We start from the raw sequence: 26,412 nt of genomic DNA, 5'->3' as shown, positions 1-26,412 counted from the left end.
CAAACTTATTTTACACTGAATCTTTTTTAAACTGATTTTTTCAAAATGTAATTGTTTTATTGAAATTTTCTTTACACTGAATTTTTTAAAACTGAATCGTATTCTGAATTTGTATACTCAGAATTTTTGTGCATGAATTTTTTACACTGATTTTTTTTTTTGCATTGAATGTTTTTTTTTACACAGATTTAGTTTTTACACCAAACTTATTTTACGCTGAATCTTATTTAAACTGATCTTTTCAAAATGTAATTGTTTTATTCTGAATTTGTATACACTAAATTTATGTACATTACATTTTTACACAGAATATTTCTGCACTGAATTTCTTGAACAGAATTTTTTTTACACCAAATTTATTTTACACTGAAGCTTTTTTAAACTGATTTTTATAGTGAGTTTTTTTTACACATAATTTTTTTCAAACTGAATTTTTATACTCAGAATTTTTATTAAACTGGATTTTTATGCACATAATTGTTCTGTATTAATTACACTGATTTTTTTACACACACCATTTTAAAATTGCATATTTTAACAAACTGAATTTATTAAAAACACAAATGTTGCACACAAATTTGTATTCAATGAAATCGTCAAAAATATTCTGTTCACAAAGTAACTTTTAGTAACTTTTGTACACAGTGCTGCTGTTAATGCCACACATCAGATAGACTAAAGTATCGATATATTGATAATATAGAGCGTCAAGATCGGGTATCGGCAGTAGATGCCGATATTTCAGTATCTGCCCGCCCGCACATCGCTATGGTGTCCAAAGGAAGACATGAAAGGCGGACGTGTAGTTCCACGTCGACAACACAAAGCATTGTTTATCAAGATGAGCGCCATAACGCAGATAAACAAGTAGTGTATAAAAGGGCTGAGACGCACGCGTCGTTCCTTAAATACCCGCGCCTTGACATCCGGGTAGTGACGTCACGAGCAGAGGAGGAGACAGACTCGCGGAGGACGGCCGCCACTCGCCAGAGCCACCGGAGCTTCTCAGGGACCATCAGCAGGGAGCGCGGCCGACGACAGAGCTAAGAGCTGGGGGAATGAGCGCCGCCACAATCCGCTCCCATCCTCCTCCACCAAGGCACCCATCCGCCTGACAACCACCGGGACAGAACCTCCGCGCAAGCAGCTCCCCGACGAGGCCAATATTGGGCGTGAGGTGGGTTCGGGAGCCGGGGAAAGCAGGGGGGAAAAGGCACCCGCCGCGGCCGAGAGAGAGTCCACTATTGACGGCTTAGCAGCGTAGGGGGAGGGGGGGGGAACGAGTGGATGTCCATCAACATCGAATAACTAGGGTGCGGTTTTACCTGGAAATGTGACGATATATATTCAAGTAAACGTGAAGATGATTTGATAAATGTGGAGAAAATGGCTCGGGAGTTTCCGTCGTAGCGAACCCGCTTCAAGTAACGTTAGCTCGGTGGCTAACACAACACTAACAGTGTTAGCTCGGTGGCTAACACAACACTAACAGTGTTAGCTCGGCGGCTAACACAACATTTAACAGTGTTAGTTCGGTGGCTAACAACACTTAACAGTGTTAGCTCGGTGGCTAACACAACACTAACAGTGTTAGCTCGGTGGCTAACACAACACTAACAGTGTTAGCTCGGCGGCTAACACAACATTTAACAGTGTTAGTTCGGTGGCTAACAACACTTAACAGTGTTAGCTCGGTGGCTAACAACACTTAACAGTGTTAGCTCGGTAGCTATCACAACACTTAACAGTGTTAGCTCGGCGGCTAACACAACATTTAACAGTGTTAGCTCGGTGGCTAACACAACACTAAGTGTTTTTTTCTTTAGTTTATTTGGAACATGGACACACTTACAGCATAACACATCACACAATTTCATATCATTTCACTTTACATCATGTCCGAAAAGATGTAGGAAGAAGCAAAGCTTATTTAATCCTACCTCTTTCCCACTTTAGAGTGTTTACAAATATGTACATCATTTACTGACTTTTTTTTTATAGTAAAATGACATCCGTGAATGAGTAATACAACAGTTTTGTAATATATAATGAAGTCAGTCATTATTTACAAACCCCGTTTCCATATGAGTTGGGAAATGGTGTTAGATGTAAATATAAACGGAATACAATGATTTGCAAATCCTTTTCAAGCCATATTTAGTTGAATATGCTACAAAGACAACATATTTGATGTTCAAACTCATAAACTAAATGTTTTTTTGCAAATAATAATTAACTTAGAATTTCATGGCTGCAACACGTGCCAAAGTAGTTGGGAAAGGGCATGTTCACCACTGTGTTACATGGCCTTTCCTTTTAACAACACTCAGTAAAGGTTTGGGAAGTGAGGAGACACATTTTTGAAGTGGAATTCTTTCCCATTCTTGCTTGATGTACAGCTTAAGTTGTTCAACAGTCCGGGGGTCTCCCTTCTGCTATTTTAGGCTTCATAATGCACCACACATTTTCAATGGGAGACAGGTCTGGACTACAGGCAGGCCAGTCTAGTACCTGCACTCTTTTACTATGAAGCCACGTTGATGTAACACGTGGCTTGGCATTGTCTTGCTGAAATAAGCAGGGGCGTCCATGGTAACGTTGCTTGGATGGCAACATATGTTGCTCCAAAAGCTGTATGTACCTTTCAGCATTAATGGTGCCTTCACAGATGTGTAAGTTACCCATGTCTTGGCCACTAATGCACCCCCATACCATCACACATGCTGCCTTTTACACTTTGCGCCTAGAACAAACCCGGATGGTTCTTTTCTTCTTTGGTCCGGAGGACACGACGTCCACAGTTTCCAAAAACAATTTGAAATGTGGACTCGTCAGACCACAGAACACTTTTCCACTTTGTATCAGTCCATCTTAGATGAGCTCAGGCCCAGCGAAGCCGATGGCGTTTCTGGGTGTTGTTGATAAGCAGTTTTCGCCTTGCATGGGAGAGTTTTAACTTGTACTTACAGATGTAGCGACCAACTGTAGTTACTGACAGTGGGTTTCTGAAGTGTTCCTGAGCCCATGTGGTGATATCCTTTACACACCGATGTGGCTTGTTGATGCAGTACAGCCTGAGGGATGGAAGGTCACGGGCTTAGCTGCTTACCTGCAGTGATTTCTCCACATTCTCTGAACCCTTTGATGATATTACGGAGCGTAGATGGTGAAATCCCTAAATTCCTTGCAATAGCTGCTTGAGAAAGGTTGTTCTTAAACTGTTCAACAATTTGCTCAGGCATTTGTTGACAAAGTGGTGACCCTCGCCCCATCCTTGTTTGTGAATGACTGAGCATTTCATGGAATCTACTTTTATACCCAATCATGGCACCCACCTGTTCCCAATTAGCCTGCACACCTGTGGGATGTTCCAAATAAGTGTTTGATGAGCATTCCTCAACTTTATCAGTATTTATTGCCACCTTTCCCAACTTCTTTGTCACGTGTTGCAGCCATGAAATTCTAAGTTAATTATTATTTGCACAAAAAAAACGTTTATGAGTTTGAACATGAAATATGTTGTCTTTGTAGCATATTCAACTGAATATGGCTTGAAAAGGATTTGCAAATCATTGTATTCCGTTTATATTTACATCTAACACCATTTCCCAACTCATATGGAAACGGGGTTTGTACATACTGAGATGAAGAATGTTATTTTTAATAAGGTTGAAAGTGTTTCTCATAATTCTTCTATTCATTTGAACAACCTCTTAAAGTGGATCATATCAGTACAATGTTTAACTTCTTTTCTTCATCCATATGCTAAAGGTTCTAAGTGTTGTACGTGCATACAAATGTTTTAAATGACCTTTTTAACTCTTGACCAGCACAACCCAGTTGCTCCTCCTAAATAGTGCTAACGTTGCAAAGTAAGATGTGTATTTATGTATATATATTTTTCATATTGTGTTGTAAAAGTGTTGACTATGACAGCTGTGTGAGAGGCGTTGCAAAGTAAGATGTATATTTATTAGGGGTGTGGGGAAAAATCGATTCGAATTCGAATCGCGATTCTCACGTTGTGCGATTCAGAATCGAATCTCATTTTTAAAAAATCGTTTTTTTTAAATTTACATTTTTTTAATTAATCAATCCAACAAAACAATACACAGCAATACCATAACAATGCAATCCAATTCCAAAAGCAAAGCCGAGCCAGCAACACTCAGAAGTGCAATAAACAGAGCAATTGAGAGGAGACACAAACACCACACACAACAATTGAGAGGAGACACAAACACCACACACAACAATTGAGAGGAGACACAAACACCACACACAACAATTGAGAGGAGACACAAACACCACACACAACAATTGAGAGGAGACACAAACACCACACACAACAATTGAGAGGAGACACAAACACCACACACAACAATTGAGAGGAGACACAAACACCACACACAACAATTGAGAGGAGACACAAACACCACACACAACAATTGAGAGGAGACACAAACACCACACACAACAATTGAGAGGAGACACAAACACCACACACAACAATTGAGAGGAGACACAAACACCACACACAACAATTGAGAGGAGACACAAACACCACACACAACAATTGAGAGGAGACACAAACACCACACACAACAATTGAGAGGAGACACAAACACCACACACAACAATTGAGAGGAGACACAAACACCACACACAACAATTGAGAGGAGACACAAACACCACACACAACAATTGAGAGGAGACACAAACACCACACACAACAATTGAGAGGAGACACAAACACCACACACAACAATTGAGAGGAGACACAAACACCACACACAACAATTGAGAGGAGACACAAACACCACACACAACAATTGAGAGGAGACACAAACACCACACACAACAATTGAGAGGAGACACAAACACCACACACAACAATTGAGAGGAGACACAAACACCACACACAACAATTGAGAGGAGACACAAACACCACACACAACAATTGAGAGGAGACACAAACACCACACACAACAATTGAGAGGAGACACAAACACCACACACAACAATTGAGAGGAGACACAAACACCACACACAACAATTGAGAGGAGACACAAACACCACACACAACAATTGAGAGGAGACACAAACACCACACACAACAATTGAGAGGAGACACAAACACCACACACAACAATTGAGAGGAGACACAAACACCACACACAACAATTGAGAGGAGACACAAACACCACACACAACAATTGAGAGGAGACACAAACACCACACACAACAATTGAGAGGAGACACAAACACCACACACAACAATTGAGAGGAGACACAAACACCACACACAACAAACCAAAAGTAGTGAAACAAAAATGAATATTATCAACAACAGTATCAATATTAGTTACAATTTCAACATAGCAGTGATTAAAAATCCCTCATTGACATTATCATTAGACATAAAAAAAGAACAATAGTGTGACAGTGGCTTACACTTGCATCACATCTCATAAGCTTGACAACACACTGTGTCCAATATTTTCACAAAGATAAAATAAGTCATATTTTTGCTTAATTTAATAGTTAAAACAAATTACATTATTGCAATCAGTTGATAAAACATTGTCCTTTACAATTATAAAAGCTTTTTACAAAAATCTACTACTCTGCTTGCATGTCAGCAGACTGGGGTAGATCCTGCTGAAATCTATGTATTCCATGAATAGAGAATCCTTTTCAATCGAGAAAAAAATCATTTTTGAATCGAGAATCGTGTTGAATTGGAAAAAAAAATCGATATTGAATCGAATCGTGGGACACCCAAAGATTCACAGCCCTAATATTTATATATATATTTCATAGTGTTGTAAAAGTGTTGACTATGACGGTATGACACTTACCTTTTGTACTCTACTGTGCAGTAACAAGTACAAGTTGCTGATGCAGATATTTATGTTTATATTCAGGACTGCTTTATGATATTTAGAAGAATCAGTGACAAAATAGTCACCCTAGTAGCCATTGTTGTCCTGCTGATGGCACATGATGCAGCATGACTCACTTTCACCTCCTTCGTGCCTCCTGACATATTTATCCCCTCCAACTTGTCAATACATGCATATAGGTTAGGTAATATGGCTGAAAACCGTATCAAGTCTTTTATATCGGTTTAAAAAAAATCTCCTTTTCACCCCGGTGGGGTGGTATCTGTGTCATCCTCAAGCTCGGGTCCTCTCCCAGAGGCCTGGGAGTTTGAGGGTTCTGCGCAGTATCTTGGCTGTTCCTAGGACGGCGCTCTTCTGGACTGAGGCGTCAGATGTTGTTCCTGGGATCTGTTGGAGCCACTCTCCCAGTTTGGGGTTACTGCCCACTAACCCTAACCCACTCATTCTGGTGTGATAAAGTCATCCAAATACTATTAGAATCGTGCAAGCGGGTTATTGTTATGTTGCATAATTGGGTGTAGATTCTGCTGGGCTGAAACCAGAACCATATTCCAACCAAAACCAGATGGATTTGATCTCCAGCTGGCTGTCAGCGATCCTGCAGCAAGTAATTGGATTATGTCACTTATTGTGTCACTTTGTGAAAAATGTTCCTTGCTAAATCAGATCGGTGGCCGCAGACCATGAGACACCCTGTTGGTGTAATGAAACCTCACCTTTTATCGACCCCAATCCATCACCTGCACAAAGGCAGGTGTCTTTAGCAGGGCGGGGGAGGGGAGCTGTGGCCTCACCCTTTTAAAGTTGTTTTCACGTGAAATGTTGTCTTTATCTTCATCACGTTCTGGTTTGGAGATAACCCTGCCGCTTTGTCGCCTTTTTACCCAGTCTGCACTGTTCTTGTCGTGTCTTCACGGGACAGAAAAGAATAGACGTGCTCTGCTTGTTTTTTTTGCAAATTGTTGGTGTCTTGACTTCTTTTATTTTTTTTTTAACCCAAACAAAGAAGTTTCTCTTCCCCTTTTTTGGCACCAATTCCTCTTCGTGTTTTGTTGATTTAGCTTCCATTGTGGTCTCGTCTGTGCGGGGATGTTGACGTTCATGCCCACCCTAAAGTTCTTTTTGCAGGGATGTTGACGTTCATGCCCACCCTAAAGTTCTTTTGAAGTGACGTAAAAAGTAGCATCGTTGCTGCAGTCTCATTAGCCGCACCCCTGACGTAAAACTCTAACAGTTGATACTGTATTTTCTGCACTAAAGAGTGTCAGTATATAAGCCACACCCACTAAATTAGAAAAATAACTTTTTCTATGTATTAGCCACAAATTATTCTGTAAATGTTTATTTACATAACTTTTAATTGTTTCCAAACGGCGTCTAACACGGCAGTAAAATGGCTGATCAAACAAAACAGAAGTCATGGTCATGGACCCACTAGCTGCGCAAGCTAGCTCTCCAATCAGCTAAACAGACTCAAGAAATGTAATTCAGGGGAGTTAATATACCGTTTCCTCCAGACTATAGAGCGCACTTTTAACCAAATTTAACCATCAAAATGTATATATGTACCTCAAGTAGAACGCTGAATGTGCATATGAAAGCAACACAAGCATTATAAACAAAGTAATATGGCAGAAACAAAATAATACTATAGATAAATAAAAATAAATGTGAAAAATACGCAAGATGGCATTTTATGGATATAAGACGTAACTGCACTTTTTGTCCATATAGATAAAAATAGTGTTAGTATATGAGGTCCAGTCTTATACATAAGACATAATTAAGATTATTTTTATCAATATTGAAATCACATTTATTAATCATGACTATTCACTGTTTGGTAAAACATTGTTGGGTGTGAACATGTCATTTGTAATATCTCATAAAAATTCTGTACATTCTAGATCTATATATTTAAAGACAAATATTTGTGTTTTTGTTCATTAATAGTATCAGCGTGTCAGATGTTTTCTTACATGATGCCTTTATCTCTAGTTTTACATTTTCATAGAGAGGTATTTTTGTAAGTTATGTACATGTACTAATGTGTGTGCATGTACATGCTGTATTAGGAGAGTTTGGGTAGAAATGTCATATAGGAATTATACACCATAAAACATTCACAAAATGCTATGTCACATGAATGGTTTTTAAACTAATTACTTTGTGGAATGAAAAAAAAACCAAGTAATGTAAAAAAAACCATGGTGTTTACTTTTTGATATCAATATAAAAGACAAAGCAGTTTGGCTAATGAAGATAAAGTCAAATAAACAAGCTTTGTTGTTCGTCAACAACAACCATGTACTTCAGTGCAACAGTTTGGCCAACAAAAATAAAGAGTGATACCTCATATCTAACACACAATCTTTGTGCCTCCCGGACAACTCAGCCAGTGTTCAATTGGATGAGAAGACAAAACATTTGATGTTATTGGAACACTAACAAAGTTAGCAGTTAAATAAAGGAGGAGTAAACAAAATACAGACTTTCTAAACAAGTGACAACATTCACCTGCAGCATGCTAACTCTCAGTCCCAGCAGCTGACGGAAGGACGCCAGCTGCACATTGAAAATGAAACTGCAACATGAAATATTGTTCTCCTCCTTGTGCTCTTAATCGCACACCGAGACTCCGCAGAAGTAGAAGCCATTGAAACGAAGAGATCGGCTCCGTTAGCTCGGAGGGAACATTTTCCAAACCAAGTCCATGGAGTCGCCGCCATGTTTCCCAAACTGAACGGCTCAAGTGCGCATGTGCAGACTCTGCGGCGCTTCAGTAGTCAGGAAGTAAGCAGTTGCCTAAAATGCATTACTAAATGACGACTTTTCGGTAAATAAAAATGTTCACGGTATTACTAACCGTCTGGAATTTTACCGCTGTCTATCATTATACGGTTTATCGTTACGTCCCTACTCCATCAACAAGTAAGGGCGGTCACGGCATGTTGCCGTAAATGTTGGTACATTTTTAGGGCATTAAAGCAAATCACAAGGGCGTCACGGCAAATGCTGCGGTTAAAATTCGAGCCCTGTATCGTCACAAATATTCTGTCTCGAATGGCTATGCTGATGTTAAATAGCAGACACCCTCAAGAAATGATCTTGGACTGTGCTACAAACATGACGCTACTAGCAAGAATGTATCGGGGCAGATGCAGGTTCGCAGCAAAAAAAGACAGAATTAGTGTGGAACTGCAAACTATCAAGCTGGTGGCTATTTATTTCCGATTAGCATTTTGATTTGAGCATCGAAAGTCACTTACTAGTTAAAAAAGCAGGAGAAGAGCAGAATATGTTGATCAGTCTTTTTTGTCTCCTAAGACAAAACTTTTCGTTTCTTTGGTTGTTTTGTAGCTTCGGCCATGATAGACTTAGACTTAGACTTAGACAAACTTTAATGATCCACAAGGGAAATTGTTCAACACAGTAGCTCAGTTACAATGATGGAAAGGACAATGCAGGTATAAATAGACTAATATAGCTATAAAAAAATCTAACATATATACGAATATATACATATGTGTACAGAGTAATTTATATACAGATATATTATATTATGTCTATAACATATATACAATATAAACCAATGACCATGTACAGTATATACAGTCTATATGACAGCAGCAGCATAAAATAGCATAAAAAAGCGCTAATTGCATGAAGGTGTTATTTTTCTTTTGGTTTTCTGGCAGCACGTAGGCGCTCGCACGTGTTTTTAATGAACGGGAAAAGGGGCAGTGACCTATGCCGTAATTAGTAAGTCGGCACATTTGTAGTATTTTGCGTGGCAGGGTTCGCTCTGTGCCAGTGAGAGCGACACAGACCCCCTGAGGCCATGACAGAGGTGGCATTCAATTAGTTGGAAGTCAATGTATTGTCATGAAAGTATTGTGTTGAAAAGTAACATAGTGCTGCTTAATAAACCAGGGATGTCCAGAGTGCAGCAGGCCAATGAGCCAGCTATTTTTATTTATTGGACAATAATTACATGCCATCATGTTGCAGTTTTTATGTTTCTGAAACAAATCATAGCTTTTTTTTAGGAAAAATCTGCGAGCTTTGAAGATTTAGGGAAATGGATGTCCCATCCAATATGTTTGTGCGCTCAGTTCCAGGAAAAGCTGGTGCCTGACTGGAAGTCTACTTTTGACGGTGCAGCAGCACATTTGGAGCAAGTCAACACGTTCATAAGGCACGGTTTGTTTCCGTGGCGAGGAAGCAAACGTCTGGCTGTGCAGGAACATTGTGTGTGTGGAGTAAGTGATGAATGCAGCCAGCACGCCACAGCTGCCTTCCCTCTCTCGTGATCTTGCTACAGTGCAGGGGCGGGAAAATGTGGCGTGGTAGCGAGCGCTGAATAAATGATGATCCTGCCCCAGCGTCACGTGCAGTTACAGCCCAGCAAATGAAACCCACCACTTTTATGTGTGCCAAGTCTCCATAGTCCTATTTTTTCTTCTGCCGAGCCCGCTTTTTTTTTTTTTTTTTCCATCCCCCTCCCCTCCTGCTTTTTGCTGATCTCAATACAACCGCCCCACCCCTACAAATCTATTTGTGCATGACTGCAGGCCAGACAGCTGTTTGCTGATCAGCGCTCCCAACTGTGTTGGATCAATGTGTCACTAGGAATGTTGACTTGCTCCACCACTTGGTTGGACGCCACTGCTCGCTCTTGTGACAACAGGAAGTACAGGAAGACTAATCATCTGTGTCCTCTTCATTCTAGTGACTGCCTGCAATCATGGAGTTAAGAGTGGGGAACAAGTATCGGCTCGGGAGGAAGATAGGAAGTGGTTCCTTTGGAGACATATACCTTGGTAAGTTGAAATGGACACAATTGTACTATTGTTTTGTCACATCCTGGAACCTGAAGTGTCATCTATGAAGCTTGTATAGGGTCCAAAGCAGGGCTGAAAGTTTGCGTATGCGTATCAAAACACAACTTCAAACTGGGTAACACGGCACACTGACAAAGCTTAATCTATTGTTACTATAACAATCTACAAGGTTAATACACTTCACTTCTTTCTTCCCCTCCATTTATCTGCTTTCTTTTGTAATTCAAGTTATCATTACATATGTGTATTGTTGCATTTGAAACAATTGTATTGTTGTTAATTAAGGTAATTATTCATTATCAATAGTATTATTTCTATTGGTATTTGTATTGCTCCATTTGTAGTGTAATAATGTGCATTGTCATTTCTGTTTTTATTAATATTTACTTCACTAACTGCTTCTTTGCTATCACTTTTACTATCATATTTGTACATGTCCTATTTGCTGATGTTGTTGTTGTTGTTGTTGTTGTTGTACAGTATACCGGTACTAATATAGTTTTGTGGTGCTAATGAATCAAAAGTGTGTGTGTCAGCAATGCATATGCCAGTACTACTCAACTGGCAGCCCGTGGGCCCGCTGAACATCACCCAAATAGGCTCCATGAAACTAGTATGCAGTACTCCCGCCACCCCGCAGGAAGCATGTGTGAGACAATGAAGCAGCAGCAGTGGGTGAGGAGAAGAAGATGGCACTATCAACGCTGAAAAAAATGTTTTGCGAAAATCTGAATTAACAGCGACTGGACAACAAAGTGAATGTATTGAGATTGCTGACTTTCATGTCTTGTATTTGTGGCAGTGTTGTTTTTTCCTGTTTAACTCTGGCGATCAAAACTGGTTAAATACATGTAGCGCTGAATTTGACACCTTAGGTGTAATTGTGTTAAAAGTTAAAGTACCCATGATTGTCACACACACACACTAGGTGTGGCAAAATTATTCTTTGCATCCCATCACCCTTGATCACCCCCTGGGAGGTGAGGGGAGCAGTGAGCAGCAGCGGTGTCCACGTCCGGGAATCATTTTTGGTGATTTAACCCCCAATTCCAACCCTTGATGCTGAGTGTAATGGCTCCCATTTTTATAGTCTTTGGTATGACTCGGCCGGGGTTTGAACTCACAACCTACCCATCTCAGGGCGGACACTCTAACCACTAGGCAACCAAATGTGTGCAATGTTTGCTGTGTATTAACACTAAACCTTCTATTTTATTTATATAACATACACTATGGACTTTATGTGAAATACACAATGTACATTGTTATGCTTTTGTAATGTTTGTTTTCAGTCTAACAAATCTAAATAAATGAAGACTTATAAAGAAATAAAACTGAGGAAGAAAAATTAGTTTAAAAAGGAACATCGATCATCAAAACTTAGATTCTGTTTCTTCATGCTGTTAACTATAATGAGTTTATTGACAGTGCAGTGTAAAAGCCGACGTGTTTACTTTGTAAATAAACAGTCTCAACGGAATAGAACCTGCGGAGGCACTTTCTTTGAAAAAGAAAAAAAACATCCGCTTTTGATGTCCGGCCCCTAAACCCTTGGGCTCTAGAATTTGTGGCCCTCTTCATTATGTAGTTGAATAGCCCTGGCATACGTCATTGCTGTACTCCTCGCAAATAGTTTTTTCAATTCAATTCTTTATATTTAAAATGTCAGGTTTTAGTCAAAAGGCTAATTTCCACCTGTAGTCCCCAGACAGGATGGTGTTTACATACAGGCGACGTCTACATTCACAACAAAACAGAATAGTCCGTATCACCACCACAGACTCCGTAACAATCAGGTCATTTGAAGGAGGGTTCAGAAAACAGGTAATTACTTTGCTTTAAATAGACACAACATAAAAAGGAGCAATGTATATGTATTGCATTTTTAAGTCCACAGCTAATCCCTCCTTTTCAGGCTTATTTGTTGGCTTTTTTTAAATCCAAATTGAGTATCGAAATAGACATAAGTTGGTGAGTGGCAAAAAAGAAACGCAGGCTGAAGCCCTGAAGATCAATGACCGGGTAAACAGGATGCAACGTAGGGGGTCCGCCTCTTTAAAATGGCAGTGCCATGTGTGTCTTGTACTGCACAGAAATTAAAGTCATCAAAATGGCAGCCCCCTAAGGCTTCCAGCGGCACGCTGATGAAGCACTGAAGCATTTGTACACAGAGGCTCGATCTAAATGTTTGCCACCTGAAAAGTTTGCAACTAGAGGGGTTTGCAAATCAAGGTTCCACTTTAGTCAATTGAATAAATGGAGGCTAATTCATTTGAAATGTCTCTTTTTTTTCTTGTCAGAATTCCACACAGTTTTATAGATGACCCTGCCACGGATCTCAGTAGTTTTGTTTCCTTTCATCTCTTCAGGTGCTAATATTGCCACTGGTGAAGAAGTAGCCATCAAACTTGAGTGTGTGAAGACCAAACACCCACAGCTGCACATTGAGAGCAAGTTCTACAAGATGATGCAAGGAGGAGGTAACATTGTTTGTAACATTTATTAGGACGAACATTAACATTTGTTAGTTGTGTATTAGGTTGAACGCTGACTGTGTACTTCTTCATTTTAGTGGGTATTCCCTCCATAAAGTGGTGCGGCGCAGAGGGAGACTACAACGTGATGGTGATGGAGCTTCTCGGTCCCAGTCTTGAGGATCTTTTCAACTTTTGCTCGCGCAAGTTCAGCCTTAAGACCGTCCTGCTTCTGGCAGACCAAATGGTGAGGCTTTCATGAGGAGGTAAAAGACTTATGTTGCCAGGGATGGGAGTAGAAAACCGGTGCTTGGGGAGAACTGGTTCCCAGTGTTTCAATTCCTGGGAGTCATTTGTTAGCTTTGCTAACGATTCCTTTATCGATTCCTGTGGCCGTGCATGACGTCACCGTGTGGCACAACGCTGGAGGGTTCTTCACCACAAAGGACAACAGGGCAACTTGCACACTAGATAGTAATAATAACTTGCACACTAGATAGTAATAATAACTTGCACACTAAATAGTAGTAATAACTTGCACACTAGATAGTAGTAATAACTTGCACACTAGATAGTAGTAATAACTTGCACACTAGATAGTAGTAATAACTTGCACACTAGATAGTAATAATAACTTGCACACTAGATAGTAATAATAACTTGCACACTAAATAGTAATAATAACTTGCACACTAAATAGTAGTAATAACTTGCACACTAAATAGTAGTAATAACTTGCACACTAGATAGTAGTAATAACTTGCACACTAGATGGTTGTAGTAATAACTTGCACACTAGATGGTAGTAGTAATAATAACTTGCACACTAGATGGTAGTAGTAATAATAACTTGCACACTAGATGGTAGTAGTAATGACTTGCACACTAGATGGTAGTAGTAATGACTTGCACACTAGATAGTAGTAATAACTTGCACACTAAATAGTAGTAATAACTTGCACACTAAATAGTAGTAATAACTTGCACACTAGATAGTAGTAATAACTTGCACACTAGATGGTAATAGTAATAACTTGCACACTAGATGGTAGTAGTAATAACTTGCACACTAGATGGTAGTAGTAATAACTTGCACACTAGATGGTAGTAGTAATAACTTGCACACCAGATGGTAGTAGTAATAACTTGCACACTAGATGGTAGTAATAATAACTTGCACACTAGATGGTAGTAGTAATATCTTGCACACCAGATGGTAGTAGTAATAACTTGCACACCAGATGGTAGTAGTAATAACTTGCACACTAGATGGTAGTAATAATAACTTGCACACTAGATGGTAGTAATAATAACTTGCACACTAGATGGTAGTAGTAATAACTTGCACACCAGATGGTAGTAGTAATAACTTGCACACTAGATGGTAGTAATAATAACTTGCACACTAGATGGTAGTAATAATAACTTGCACACTAGATGGTGGTAATAATAACTTGCACACTAGATGGTGGTAATAATAACTTGCACACTAGATGGTGGTAATAATAACTTGCACACTAGATGGTAGTAATAATAACTTGCACACTAGATGGTAGTAATAATAACTTGCACACTAGATGGTAGTAATAATTTGCACACTAGATGGTAGTAGTAATGACTTGCACACTAGATGGTGGTAATAATAACTTGCACACTAGATGGTGGTAATAATAACTTGCACACTAGATGGTAGTAATAATAACTTGCACACTAGATGGTAGTAATAATAACTTGAACACTAGATGGTAGTAATAATAACTTGCACACTAGATGGTAGTAATAATAACTTGCACACTAGATGGTAGTAGTAATGACTTGCACACTAGATGGTGGTAATAATAACTTGCACACTAGATAATAATAGCAGATAGTAGTATAAACATTAGCACGCACAACATGTGATGACTTTGAAGGATTGACACGTTTTTCTATCCACCTTGCCGTTGCCTGCTGCTATTATTCATTGTACAAGCAGTTATTAACTGTAAATGTTAAAAATGAATGCTTGTCACACATTACATGAGGAGAGCGTGTCTGATTGGCTCACGGTCCTCCACAGCAAAGACACTCTCATTGGTCAGAAAGATTGCCTATCCTTACTGAAAAAGCAGAAATGCTTATTTATTTGCAGAATACTGATTGTTAGTATAGATCAGGGGGGTCCTAAGTGCGGCCTCAGGGACATTGGCAGCCCACATTTTTAAGACAAAATAAATACATGCTATGTTAGAACCTTTCACACAAAAATAGGATAGAAGATGCTGAAATGTGTAAGTTGAACGCAAATGCTAATGTTAGCATGCTAAGAGTTTAGTATGCGTCAAGTACCAAGTTATGACTATGAAGCATATGCTTGCAAAAATAAGTAAAAAACAATGTAAGCATGCTAATATTTAGCATGTCAAGTACTATGTTATGAATGACTGAGGTGCTCAGCTGCAAAATGGGCTAAAAAAGTTAGCATGCTGATGTTAGTAATGCTGTGTGAGGCTGAGCCAATCAGTGGCCACGGTACTGAACAGTCTAATGGCCTAACTGCAGTATTGATATTTTTTTTATTATTTATTTTGTTTAGTCGTTTTTATGCTTAAAAATGCCTCATTTAGAATTGCGTACAATATGCTTTGTTGCTGTAACACAAGCTAAGTGAGGATGTCGTGTTCAGATATTTTGGCATATATTGACATTGTATTGGTTTTAGTATCTTTCAAGCACAAAATGTGTCAAAGTGGCCCTTGCAGCAATTCATGTTTACGTATGCTGGAAAAAGGACAGTCCTGACATGGATGGTTGCAGAAATACACAACACAGTTCTATTGTTTGACTTGTCACTCCATGACCTAGTTTGGTTTTTGAGTGGTCAGCTCGTATTATTTTAAAATAATCACTTTAGTTTATATACATTTTCAACATGTTAATGAGAATGTGTGTAAATAATGATTTCATTATTTTCAAAACAAATATTCTTTTGAGGACCTCCCATGTGGGTCTCTCAAGACCTCACTGTTGATGTTTCTTCTAAGCTAAAAAGTTGATGCTTATCAACCTGTTTATTATTATTTTTCCCCAAATAAGAAGCAATAAAAAATGCTATCGTTAAGCACAAGTAAAAATGGAATGGAAAAAACCTTAAGAATTTACAGCCTTCTGTTTGTGCTAGTTTGCTCATGAATTCCTTTTAGGCTTTGTTTCATATCACCTAACTCATGCATCAGCCATTTTATGTCGTCTTTGTCATTTGTTTTCTCTTAGCCTTTTTTTCTTCTTCAGTAATGTTCTTTGAAGGTGTCCAAATGGTCCTGTGTTGTGGGTTGCAAATAGAGTGGAGCTTGTTGTGCAAACAATCTGTCGCCACTGGACAACCTCTGATCTGTCCAGATTATGCTTTCCCGTATAGAGATGGAAATAATCTGTTCCAGTGTCACAATAAAGCCACACAATGCCACAGATAAATTGACATAAAATAATCCTTTGATATGCAGCCTGTTAAGGTCTTTGCTGACTCGGGATGTAACAATATTAACGTTTCATAGCACGATATTGTTGAATGTGCTCATAACGTGTTTATACACACACTGAAATCGTTTAACCAAGTTTTATATATATATATATATATATATATATATATATATATATATATATATAAAAACGAATGCATTGACGCTATATGATTGTTTGGAAAAAACATTAAATATTCTTCTGGATTTTTAAAAGCCATATTTTTGAGTTTTTTTTTTTTAACAAATCAGTTAACAGAAATACAATAAATGCAAATCAAATGTTCTCTCATTATACACTAACACATCCAGAAAGCACCAACAATACTCCATTTACATGTCCTGACCTGAAAATTAACCAAATATGAATGATATTGTTATTATAAGCACAGACTGACTATTTTAGTGGCGCATTGATAGCAGTGAGCTAATGCTAGCTTATGCTGCTATTGTTGACACACTAAGATATTTCTGCTTGGTCTCAAACTTGCTAAAAGTAAATTGTAGATTATAATTCATGCATCTCTCACCTGCTTTTAAACAAATGTGGCCATGGACCCACAGGCTGGTCTACTTTCACATCACAGGCTTGTTGCGGCACCACTTTTTGTAAACGTTTTTGAGGTATGCCATTAATTCATCTAAACAGAGTTATGCGAGTGTCCCATCGGTCCGCATCCAAGTGAGAGTGGAAATGTTACAGTATTTGTTTTATTATAGTTTGTTATTGTTAGTTTGTATGTTAAGCACCTAGCAATTCTGCTAATGCCATCATGTTACAATATAACTAAATCCGTTACTCGGCTTCTAAAACATGTTGCTCATCCTCTTTGTGTTCAGGCTCAAAATTATAAGGTACTGGATCATAATTTTTCTAAAAGTAATCGTCGTCGGATCTCACAAAGTCTGCTTGATTAGCATTGTTGTTGATGGGGAAGGGATCTGTGGTTCCTCTGTCACACGATCACGTGACTGGCTTCCTCATTCTCTCTCACAATGGCTCGGGAATATCTGTGAGATTGATACTATTTTGATCGTATCTATGTATCTGCAAACTTTGCAAGTCTTTCAGTGTCATAAATGCGAGGTGTGTGTGTGTGTGTGTGTGTGTGTGTGTGTGTGTGTGTGTGTGTGTGTGTGTGTGTGTGTGTGTGTGTGTGTGTGTGTGTGTGTGTGTGTGTGTGTGTGTGTGTGTGTGTGTGTGTGTGTGTGTGTGTGTGTGTGTGTGTGTGTGTGTGTGTGTGTGTGTGTGTGTGTGTGTGTGTGTGTGTGTGTGTGTGTGTGTGTGTGTGTGTGTGTGTGTGTGTGTTAGCTTCAATATTTAGCTTTAACGTCTTTTTACACTCTGCTAGCATTTAAGCTAACTAGCCCTAACCGGGCCACCAGTTTATCAAAGTGCAGTTGGCCATCAGTTTTTCAGTCATTTGAATTTACAACGCTATTACTAAAGATCAGCATATTAATCGCAGTTATCATTATTACTTTATTTATACATCCCTTGTGTCGACATCGACGTTTGACTTTAAAGCACGGCTAATTAACTGGCGACACAAGACTAAACACTAGAGCGATGTCGTAGAGATGATCTTTGACTAGCTTTTTTTTGCAGTAGCTCCTTTGTCCAATTCTCAGGAATATACAAAATAAGAATAATAGTGGAGAAAGAAGTCCTTGGCTCCCAAAACAAGGTAGTTGAATATCCCTGCTTGAGGTCCCAAGTACAGACTTCCTGTGAACCCAAGTCATGGTCTACTTGTATCCATCCTGCAGACTGACAAGGTCCACCTCCTTTTGTGTGCCCTGTCCTTCAGATAAGTCGTATCGAATACATCCACTCCAAGAATTTCATTCACCGCGATGTGAAGCCCGACAACTTCTTGATGGGGCTCGGCAAGAAGGGCAACCTGGTGTACATCATCGACTTTGGGCTGGCCAAAAAGTACCGCGACGCCCGCACACACCAGCACATCCCCTACAGGGAGAACAAGAACCTGACCGGCACGGCACGATATGCCTCCATCAACACACATCTTGGGATCGGTAAGGCGCACATGCTCCTCAGACACCAACCTGAATGTCTTATGATCTGACAAAGACATTGTTGGAACTTATGCTACATACCTGGGGTGTGGTCTAGACCTGTCCTCCAACTTGCATTGTCTGCTGTGTATCCTTGTTTGTCAGGACATGGAAGATTGTGAAGAAGAATGGAAAATGTAAATATGTGGAGCAACTAGGCATGGGTACCGAATCCGGTCCTACCGGGCGCCGATTCACCTAAAGTCCAACGGTGCCATGTTTTAGTGCGCTAAACGTCACACCCTGTTGCCAACTCGGGAGGCTCTCCCTACTTGGCACCTGGCGATCACTCCAGCAGCACCGAGAGCAGATTTAGCCAAACTACGCCTAGGTCCGGGGTGTCCAAACTTTTTGAATGGGGGGGGGGGCTGCATTGGCCTTAAAAAATTTGGCCGGGGGGCGAAAGCGGACTGCATGCCAAGTAACTATGTATATATCTATATGTACATATTTTTTAATTTATTATTTGATAGTAAGAGTGTGAAAGTAGAATTCCTACTTTGTTTACTTCCTTTAGGATTTTTAATCAATCGGAAATATCAAGCGGTTAAAATGTGCCAAATGTGGAGTGATTTGCATTTTTCCCATTATTCCTTGTAATGAGTGTAATTTCTATTTTTTCATGTTTTTTGGATGTTTTTCATAACCTCCACAAAGTTCAGTGAACAGCTTGTGTTGAATTTTTGTGCTGGTTGATTATTTTTTTCCTGCACTGTGACTAAGGAAGGTTGTTTGGATTGGGTCATAGAAGTAATTGCTATGCTTTCAGTACTTGAAAAGTACAATAAATGACTTTGGCCGCTAGATAGCAGCACTCAGACCATCAACTATTGATATATGTATACACTGCTCCCGGTCAAATTGTTTTACTCGCGGCGTCTCGCAGGCCATCTTGAAGATGCCGGCGGGCCGTAGTTTGGACACACCTGGCCAGGTAATTGTTGCAATTTTCAATGCCAACAAATAAATTTGACTTAAGCACTGCAACGTAAATTAAGCAAGGATCTACTTTTCCAAAAATGTGCTAGCTTGATGCTAATAATAAATTGGCTTTGCCATTGACATGCTACTGATTAGCATTAGCCAAATTTACATTGTACTTTCAACACTTTAACATTTTTAATGTAAACTACAACTAAGATGCACATCACAATCAAACAGCTGGTGTGTTATAAGTACAATACGTACAGTATTAACTAGGGGTGCACCTAATGATTCAATTGGATTCTGATTCATAGGGTGACAGTTCCATTCAGAATCCATTCTTGAGTCCAACAGATTCTCGAACAATAGTTTTAATGTAACTTTCAAAACCGGTTACCGGTTAGAAAACCTCCTTCCGGTTGCATGGAAATGGCCCCAGAAATGTCTTTTTAAAACTTGATTCTTATTTAAAAATATTAAACTTACGTTGCTTGGAGTGATGAATAAAGAATCCTTTCGTAGACATGCTATGGAAGGCTAGAAGACTGAACGGCACTTTTGTACGGTTGGAATATGGAGTGAAATTATTGGCAAAACTCTATAAAATGTTTCACAAACTACGGTTTCTACCAGTCTGTGCGCGTGAAACAAAAATGTTTAAAAATGTGGCAAAAGTATTAACTTAAAGAAAATGTTTTTCTACTTGCAAATCCTTTAGTGTGTTTTTAAAACCATTTTTTCCGTTTGTGAAACCATTTTTTCAGTTTGAAACAATTTTGAGTAATTTCCCTCCATATTGAAAGCTCTAAACCAGGGGTCCCCAAACTTTGTGACTCGGGGGCCGCATTGGTTTATGTTTTATTGGAGCTCTGACCATTGTGGATGTTTACAGAACAGTCCAGACGTGACGACCTGGAGTCCCTTGGCTACGTCCTCATGTACTTCAACCTGGGCTCCTTGCCCTGGCAGGGCCTCAAGGCTGCCACCAAGAGACAGAAGTATGAGCGCATCAGTGAGAAGAAAATGTCCACGTCGATTGAAGTTCTTTGCAAAGGATACCCTTGTAAGTGTGGTTATATTGAAGTTCTTTGCTAGGATACCCTTGTAAGTGTGGTTATATTGAAGTTCTTTGCTAGGATACCCTTGTAAGTGTGGTTATATTGAAGTTCTTTGCTAGGATACCCTTGTAAGTGTCGTTATATTGAAGTTCTTTGCTAGGATACCCTTGTAAGTGTCGTTATATTGAAGTTCTTTGCTAGGATACCCTTGTAAGTGTGGTTATATTGAAGTTCTTTGCAAAGGATACCCTTGTAAGTGTGGTTATATTGAAGTTCTTTGCTAGGATACCCTTGTAAGTGTCGTTATATTGAAGTTCTTTGCTAGGATACCCTTGTAAGTGTGGTTATATTGAAGTTCTTTGCTAGGATACCCTTGTAAGTGTGGTTATATTGAAGTTCTTTGCTAGGATACCCTTGTAAGTGTCGTTATATTGAAGTTCTTTGCTAGGATACCCTTGTAAGTGTCGTTATATTGAAGTTCTTTGCTAGGATACCCTTGTAAGTGTGGTTATATTGAAGTTCTTTGCTAGGATACCCTTGTAAGTGTGGTTATATTGAAGTTCTTTGCTAGGATACCCTTGTAAGTGTTGTTATATTGAAGTTCTTTGCTAGGATACCCTTGTAAGTGTCGTTATATTGAAGTTCTTTGCTAGGATACCCTTGTAAGTGTGGTTATATTGAAGTTCTTTGCTAGGATACCCTTGTAAGTGTGGTTATATTGAAGTTCTTTGCTAGGATACCCTTGTAAGTGTGGTTATATTGAAGTTCTTTGCTAGGATACCCTTGTAAGTGTGGTTATATTGTTTTTAAGAGGCCAACGTCATTGTTTGTGTTTCTCTTCTTCTACAGCCGAGTTCTCCACGTACCTCAATTTTTGCCGATCGTTTCGATTTGACGACAAGCCCGATTACTCTTACCTGCGACAGCTCTTCAGAAACCTCTTCCACCGGCAGGGCTTCTCTTACGATTACGTCTTTGACTGGAATATGCTCAAATTCGTAAGTTGGTCAAGTGGAGTGCTGAGGGGGAAAAATGGGATTGAGACTTAACATTGGCTCATTGGACCCGCAGGGTGCCACTCGGACAGCTGAAGACGGCGAACGGGAAAGGAGGACTGGAGATGAGCGGGACGATCGGATCGGTGTGGCGCCCAGGGGCTCTGCAGCACGAGGCCTGCCCCCAGGACCTAACCCTGGACCTGCCGGCAGAGTCCGAAATGGACCGGAGCAGGCGGTTTCTAACCCTGCCTCACGGGTGCAGCAGTCTGGTAAGTTTGTCCCTGCATGACCAAGGTCTCCCAAGGAACTTGTTCCCGCCTATGGGACTTGTGACCTGCTGGGATGTCACGGTTCTGCGTTATTTCAGGTAACACGTCGCCTCGCGCCATCTCTCGTGCGGAGAGGGAGAGGAAGGTGAGCATGCGGCTCCACCGTGGGGCTCCGGCTAACGTCTCGTCCTCGGACCTCACCGCACGTCACGACCAGTCCAGGATTTCTACGTCACAGGTGAGAAAAACACTCAGAACCACTTTGGTTTGGATCTAGTACTGTACCATCTCATCAGATTATATCTTCTCAAAACACAATACTAAAGAAATCTAACTCAGGGGAGTTAATGTACCGTTTTTTTCAGTTTATATAAGCCACACCCACTAAGTTTTAGAGAATTTGTGTCCATTTATTAGTCGCAGCGGACTAGTAAGTCGCAGATAAATAAGTTGTGAATGGAGTTATTTACACAGAAATATTTAGTAAATCCCTACAATGTAGTCTTGTTTGCCGTTTATCCTTACATCCCTACGATGTAGTCTTGTTTGCCGTTTATCCTTACATCCCTACAATGTAGTCTTGTTTGCCGTTCATCCTTACATCCCTACGATGTAGTCTTGTTTGCCGTTTATCCTTACATCCCTACGATGTAGTCTTGTTTGCCGTTTATCCTTACATCCCTACGATGTAGTCTTGTTTGCCGTTTATCCTTACATCCCTACGATGTAGTCTTGTTTGCCGTTTATCCTTACATCCCTACGATGTAGTCTTGTTTGCCGTTTATCCTTACATCCCTACGATGTAGTCTTGTTTGCCGTTTATCCTTACATCCCTACGATGTAGTCTTGTTTGCCGTTTATCCTTACATCCCTACGATGTAGTCTTGTTTGCCGTTTATCCTTACATCCCTACGATGTAGTCTTGTTTGCTGTTTATTCTTACATCCTTACGATGTAGTCTTGTTTGCCGTTTATCCTTACATCCCTACGATGTAGTCTTGTTTGCCGTTCATCCTTACATCCCTACGATGTAGTCTTGTTTGCCGTTTATCCTTACATCCCTACAATGTAGTCTTGTTTGCCGTTTATCCTTACATCCCTACAATGTAGTCTTGTTTGCCGTTTATCCTTACATCCCTACGATGTAGTCTTGTTTGCCGTTCATCCTTACATCCCTACGATGTAGTCTTGTTTGCCGTTTATCCTTACATCCCTACAATGTAGTCTTGTTTGCCGTTTATCCTTACATCCCTACGATGTAGTCTTGTTTGCCGTTTATTCTTACATCCTTACGATGTAGTCTTGTTTGCCGTTTATTCTTACATCCTTACGATGTAGTCTTGTTTGCCGTTTATCCTTACATCCCTACGATGTAGTCTTGTTTGCCGTTTATCCTTACATCCCTACAATGTAGTCTTGTTTGCCGTTCATCCTTACATCCCTACATTGTAGTCTTGTTTGCCGTTTATCCTTACATCCCTACGATGTAGTCTTGTTTGCCGTTTATCCTTACATCCCTACAATGTAGTCTTGTTTGCCGTTCATCCTTACATCCCTACGATGTAGTCTTGTTTGCCGTTTATCCTTACATCCCTACGATGTAGTCTTGTTTGCTGTTTATCCTTACATCCCTACAATGTAGTCTTGTTTGCCGTTTATCCTTACATCCCTACAATGTAGTCTTGTTTGCCGTTTATCCTTACATCCCTACGACGTAGTCTTGTTTGCCGTTCATCCTTACATCCCTACAATGTAGTCTTGTTTGCCGTTCATCCTTACATCCCTACAATGTAGTCTTGTTTGCCGTTCATCCTTACATCCCTACGATGTAGTCTTGTTTGCCGTTCATCCTTACATCCCTACTATGTAGTCTTGTTTGCCGTTCATCCTTACATCCCTACTATGTAGTCTTGTTTGCCGTTTATCCTTACATCCCTACGATGTAGTCTTGTTTGCCGTTTATCCTTACATCCCTACAATGTAGTCTTGTTTGCCGTTTATCCTTACATCCCTACATTGTAGTCTTGTTTGCCGTTTATCCTTACATCCCTACAATGTAGTCTTGTTTGCCGTTTATCCTTACATCCCTACATTGTAGTCTTGTTTGCCGTTTATCCTTACATCCCTACAATGTAGTCTTGTTTGCCGTTTATCCTTACATCCCTACGATGTAGTCTTGTTTGCCGTTTATCCTTACATCCCTACAATGTAGTCTTGTTTGCCGTTTATCCTTACATCCCTACATTGTAGTCTTGTTTGCCGTTTATCCTTACATCCCTACGATGTAGTCTTGTTTGCCGTTTATCCTTACATCCCTACATTGTAGTCTTGTTTGCCGTTCATCCTTACATCCCTACAATGTAGTCTTGTTTGCCGTTTATCCTTACATCCCTACGATGTAGTCTTGTTTGCCGTTTATCCTTACATCCCTACGATGTAGTCTTGTTTGCCGTTTATCCTTACATCCCTACGATGTAGTCTTGTTTGCCGTTCATCCTTACATCCCTACGATGTAGTCTTGTTTGCCGTTCATCCTTACATCCCTACGATGTAGTCTTGTTTGCCGTTCATCCTTACATCCCTACAATGTAGTCTTGTTTGCCGTTCATCCTTACATCCCTACAATGTAGTCTTGTTTGCCGTTCATCCTTACATCCCTACGATGTAGTCTTGTTTGCCGTTCATCCTTGCATCCCTACGACGTAGTCTTGTTTGCCGTTTATCCTTACATCCCTACAATGTAGTCTTGTTTGCCAACTGGTCCCACCCACCTAAGGACACAATTAAAACATTTTTGTCTCGTTTTTATTAGTTTGTTAAATTGTCAGTTAATTTTGTCACTGTTTTCGTCAACGTGAATTTGTTGTGATTATTATTTAGTCTGGGGAAAATAGGTCTTAAATAAGTCTTGGAGGATAAGTAAACAAACATTTAGAATGTATAAAATGAAGTCAGTGAAGATAATTCCTTCAATTAGGAGACCAAGTGTGATGCAGACCTTGACTGATGAAAACTGCTTTGCTCACCTTGCAGGTCAGCGTGCCGTTTGAGCACCTGGGGAAGTAGACCATGGCCAGGTGACTTGTCAGTCAGCCTGCGTGTTCATGACACCTCCACTCATCACACCTTTTGTTGCAGACAAGATGGATGCCAACAGAACTTTTGACCATGCCCAGCATCCGACCTTTTTACGGAACCCTTTTGTCAGTCCCTGGATGGTCGTCACGGCAACGCAAGAAGAAAAGGAGTGACACTAGGACTTTATTATTATTATTATTATTATTATTATTAACACCCCGTGGTTCTTTCCTCCTTCCGAGCTGGTGTGGGAGGACAGAAATGCAAAAGGAAGTTGTTGTTTTAAAACTTAGTAGAAATGGTTGGAAAAGGTCACCATTAAAATGAGGTTTTGTTTTTATTTCCTATGTGCTGCTTGCTGCCCCTTCACCCCTTTTGTGCTGTCATGTCCACGTCTTTATTTATGTGCGTGTCCTATTTCCCCTAAGTCCCAAGGCCAGGTCCTCGGGGAAGGAGCGGACACCATTGCCCCCCCCACCCTCCCCGGTTTTTTTTTGTGTGCTTTTAAAAATGTCAACTCTAGGGGGCGTAGTGGAGTTGGCGGACTCTGTTAGGGACGATTTTTAGGGGGATGGGAATCCTTTATTTTATTTTTATTTCGTCTGTTTTCTGCGTTGACATTGTAAATATTTTTTTACCTTTTAATGTAAAGCCAAAATGTGTTTTGTGTTTTAAGATGTAAAGTAGAAACAAACACAAACTAATGACTTAAATTGGGGAAGGCTTCTGAATTTGAGATATTTCAAGTACTACATTTTGGAGGTGAATTGTTGCTCTGCCAGCTGGGTCATGAGTGTGTATGTATGTATATATGTAGTGCTGAGAGAATGAGTCTACTATATGTAGGTGAACTACTTTGGAAAGAGTGTGTATGTATGTATATATGTAGTGGTGAGAGAATGAGTCTACTATATGTAGGTGAACTACTTTGGAAAGAGTGTGTATGTATGTATATATGTAGTGCTGAGAGAATGAGTCTGCTATACATATGTTAACTACTTTGTCTCACCTTCTATATTCCTTGTAGAAATATGTCCATATATTCATGTCACCCTTTGATTTTTCACCTCCTGTGACGTTGACGTCGTCCCGCTGACTCCATGGCAGGGACGTGTAAATAATGAGCGCCATGACCCAGTGGCATTGGAACGTGTACAGTAGAAGTGTGTGGGGGGGTAATTTCACTTCATGTATTGTGTACTGATATCTTGTACAGTTCTTTTAACATTTTATTTACAACAGTATTTGTGTATATTTTATGAAGTAATAAAAACAAATCTCACAA

General features: G+C 39.8%; 1 protein-coding gene and 1 long non-coding RNA gene across 3 annotated transcripts; both read left to right on the top strand.

The window, feature by feature from the left end:
- Positions 1 to 877: 877 nt before the first annotated feature.
- LOC133642847 (casein kinase I) lies at positions 878 to 26,412 on the top strand. Of its 2 annotated transcripts, XM_062037258.1 has the most exons (11): positions 878 to 1,177; positions 10,639 to 10,729; positions 13,120 to 13,230; positions 13,323 to 13,471; positions 18,533 to 18,761; positions 20,617 to 20,787; positions 21,632 to 21,780; positions 21,854 to 22,049; positions 22,148 to 22,287; positions 25,083 to 25,126; positions 25,188 to 26,412. In XM_062037258.1, the coding sequence occupies exons 2-10, from the start codon at positions 10,654 to 10,656 to the stop codon at positions 25,113 to 25,115; spliced, it is 1,254 nt and encodes a 417-aa protein (XP_061893242.1). In that variant the 5' UTR covers positions 878 to 1,177; positions 10,639 to 10,653; the 3' UTR covers positions 25,116 to 25,126; positions 25,188 to 26,412. The 2 variants fall into 2 exon arrangements, with proteins under 2 accessions (XP_061893242.1, XP_061893241.1); XM_062037257.1 differs by having other exon boundaries at positions 884 to 1,177; positions 25,083 to 26,412.
- Positions 6,306 to 6,585, top strand: LOC133642254 (uncharacterized). The gene is made up of 3 exons (XR_009824486.1): positions 6,306 to 6,354; positions 6,428 to 6,513; positions 6,573 to 6,585. It is a non-coding gene; the product is annotated as an uncharacterized LOC133642254 (long non-coding RNA).

This window comes from Entelurus aequoreus, linkage group LG25 (assembly GCF_033978785.1).
Source record: "Entelurus aequoreus isolate RoL-2023_Sb linkage group LG25, RoL_Eaeq_v1.1, whole genome shotgun sequence".
In the NCBI taxonomy this organism is placed as follows: domain Eukaryota; kingdom Metazoa; phylum Chordata; class Actinopteri; order Syngnathiformes; family Syngnathidae; genus Entelurus; species Entelurus aequoreus.
Note: the sequence above shows the minus strand (reverse complement) of the source record. Positions and strands in the feature narration are given on the sequence as shown.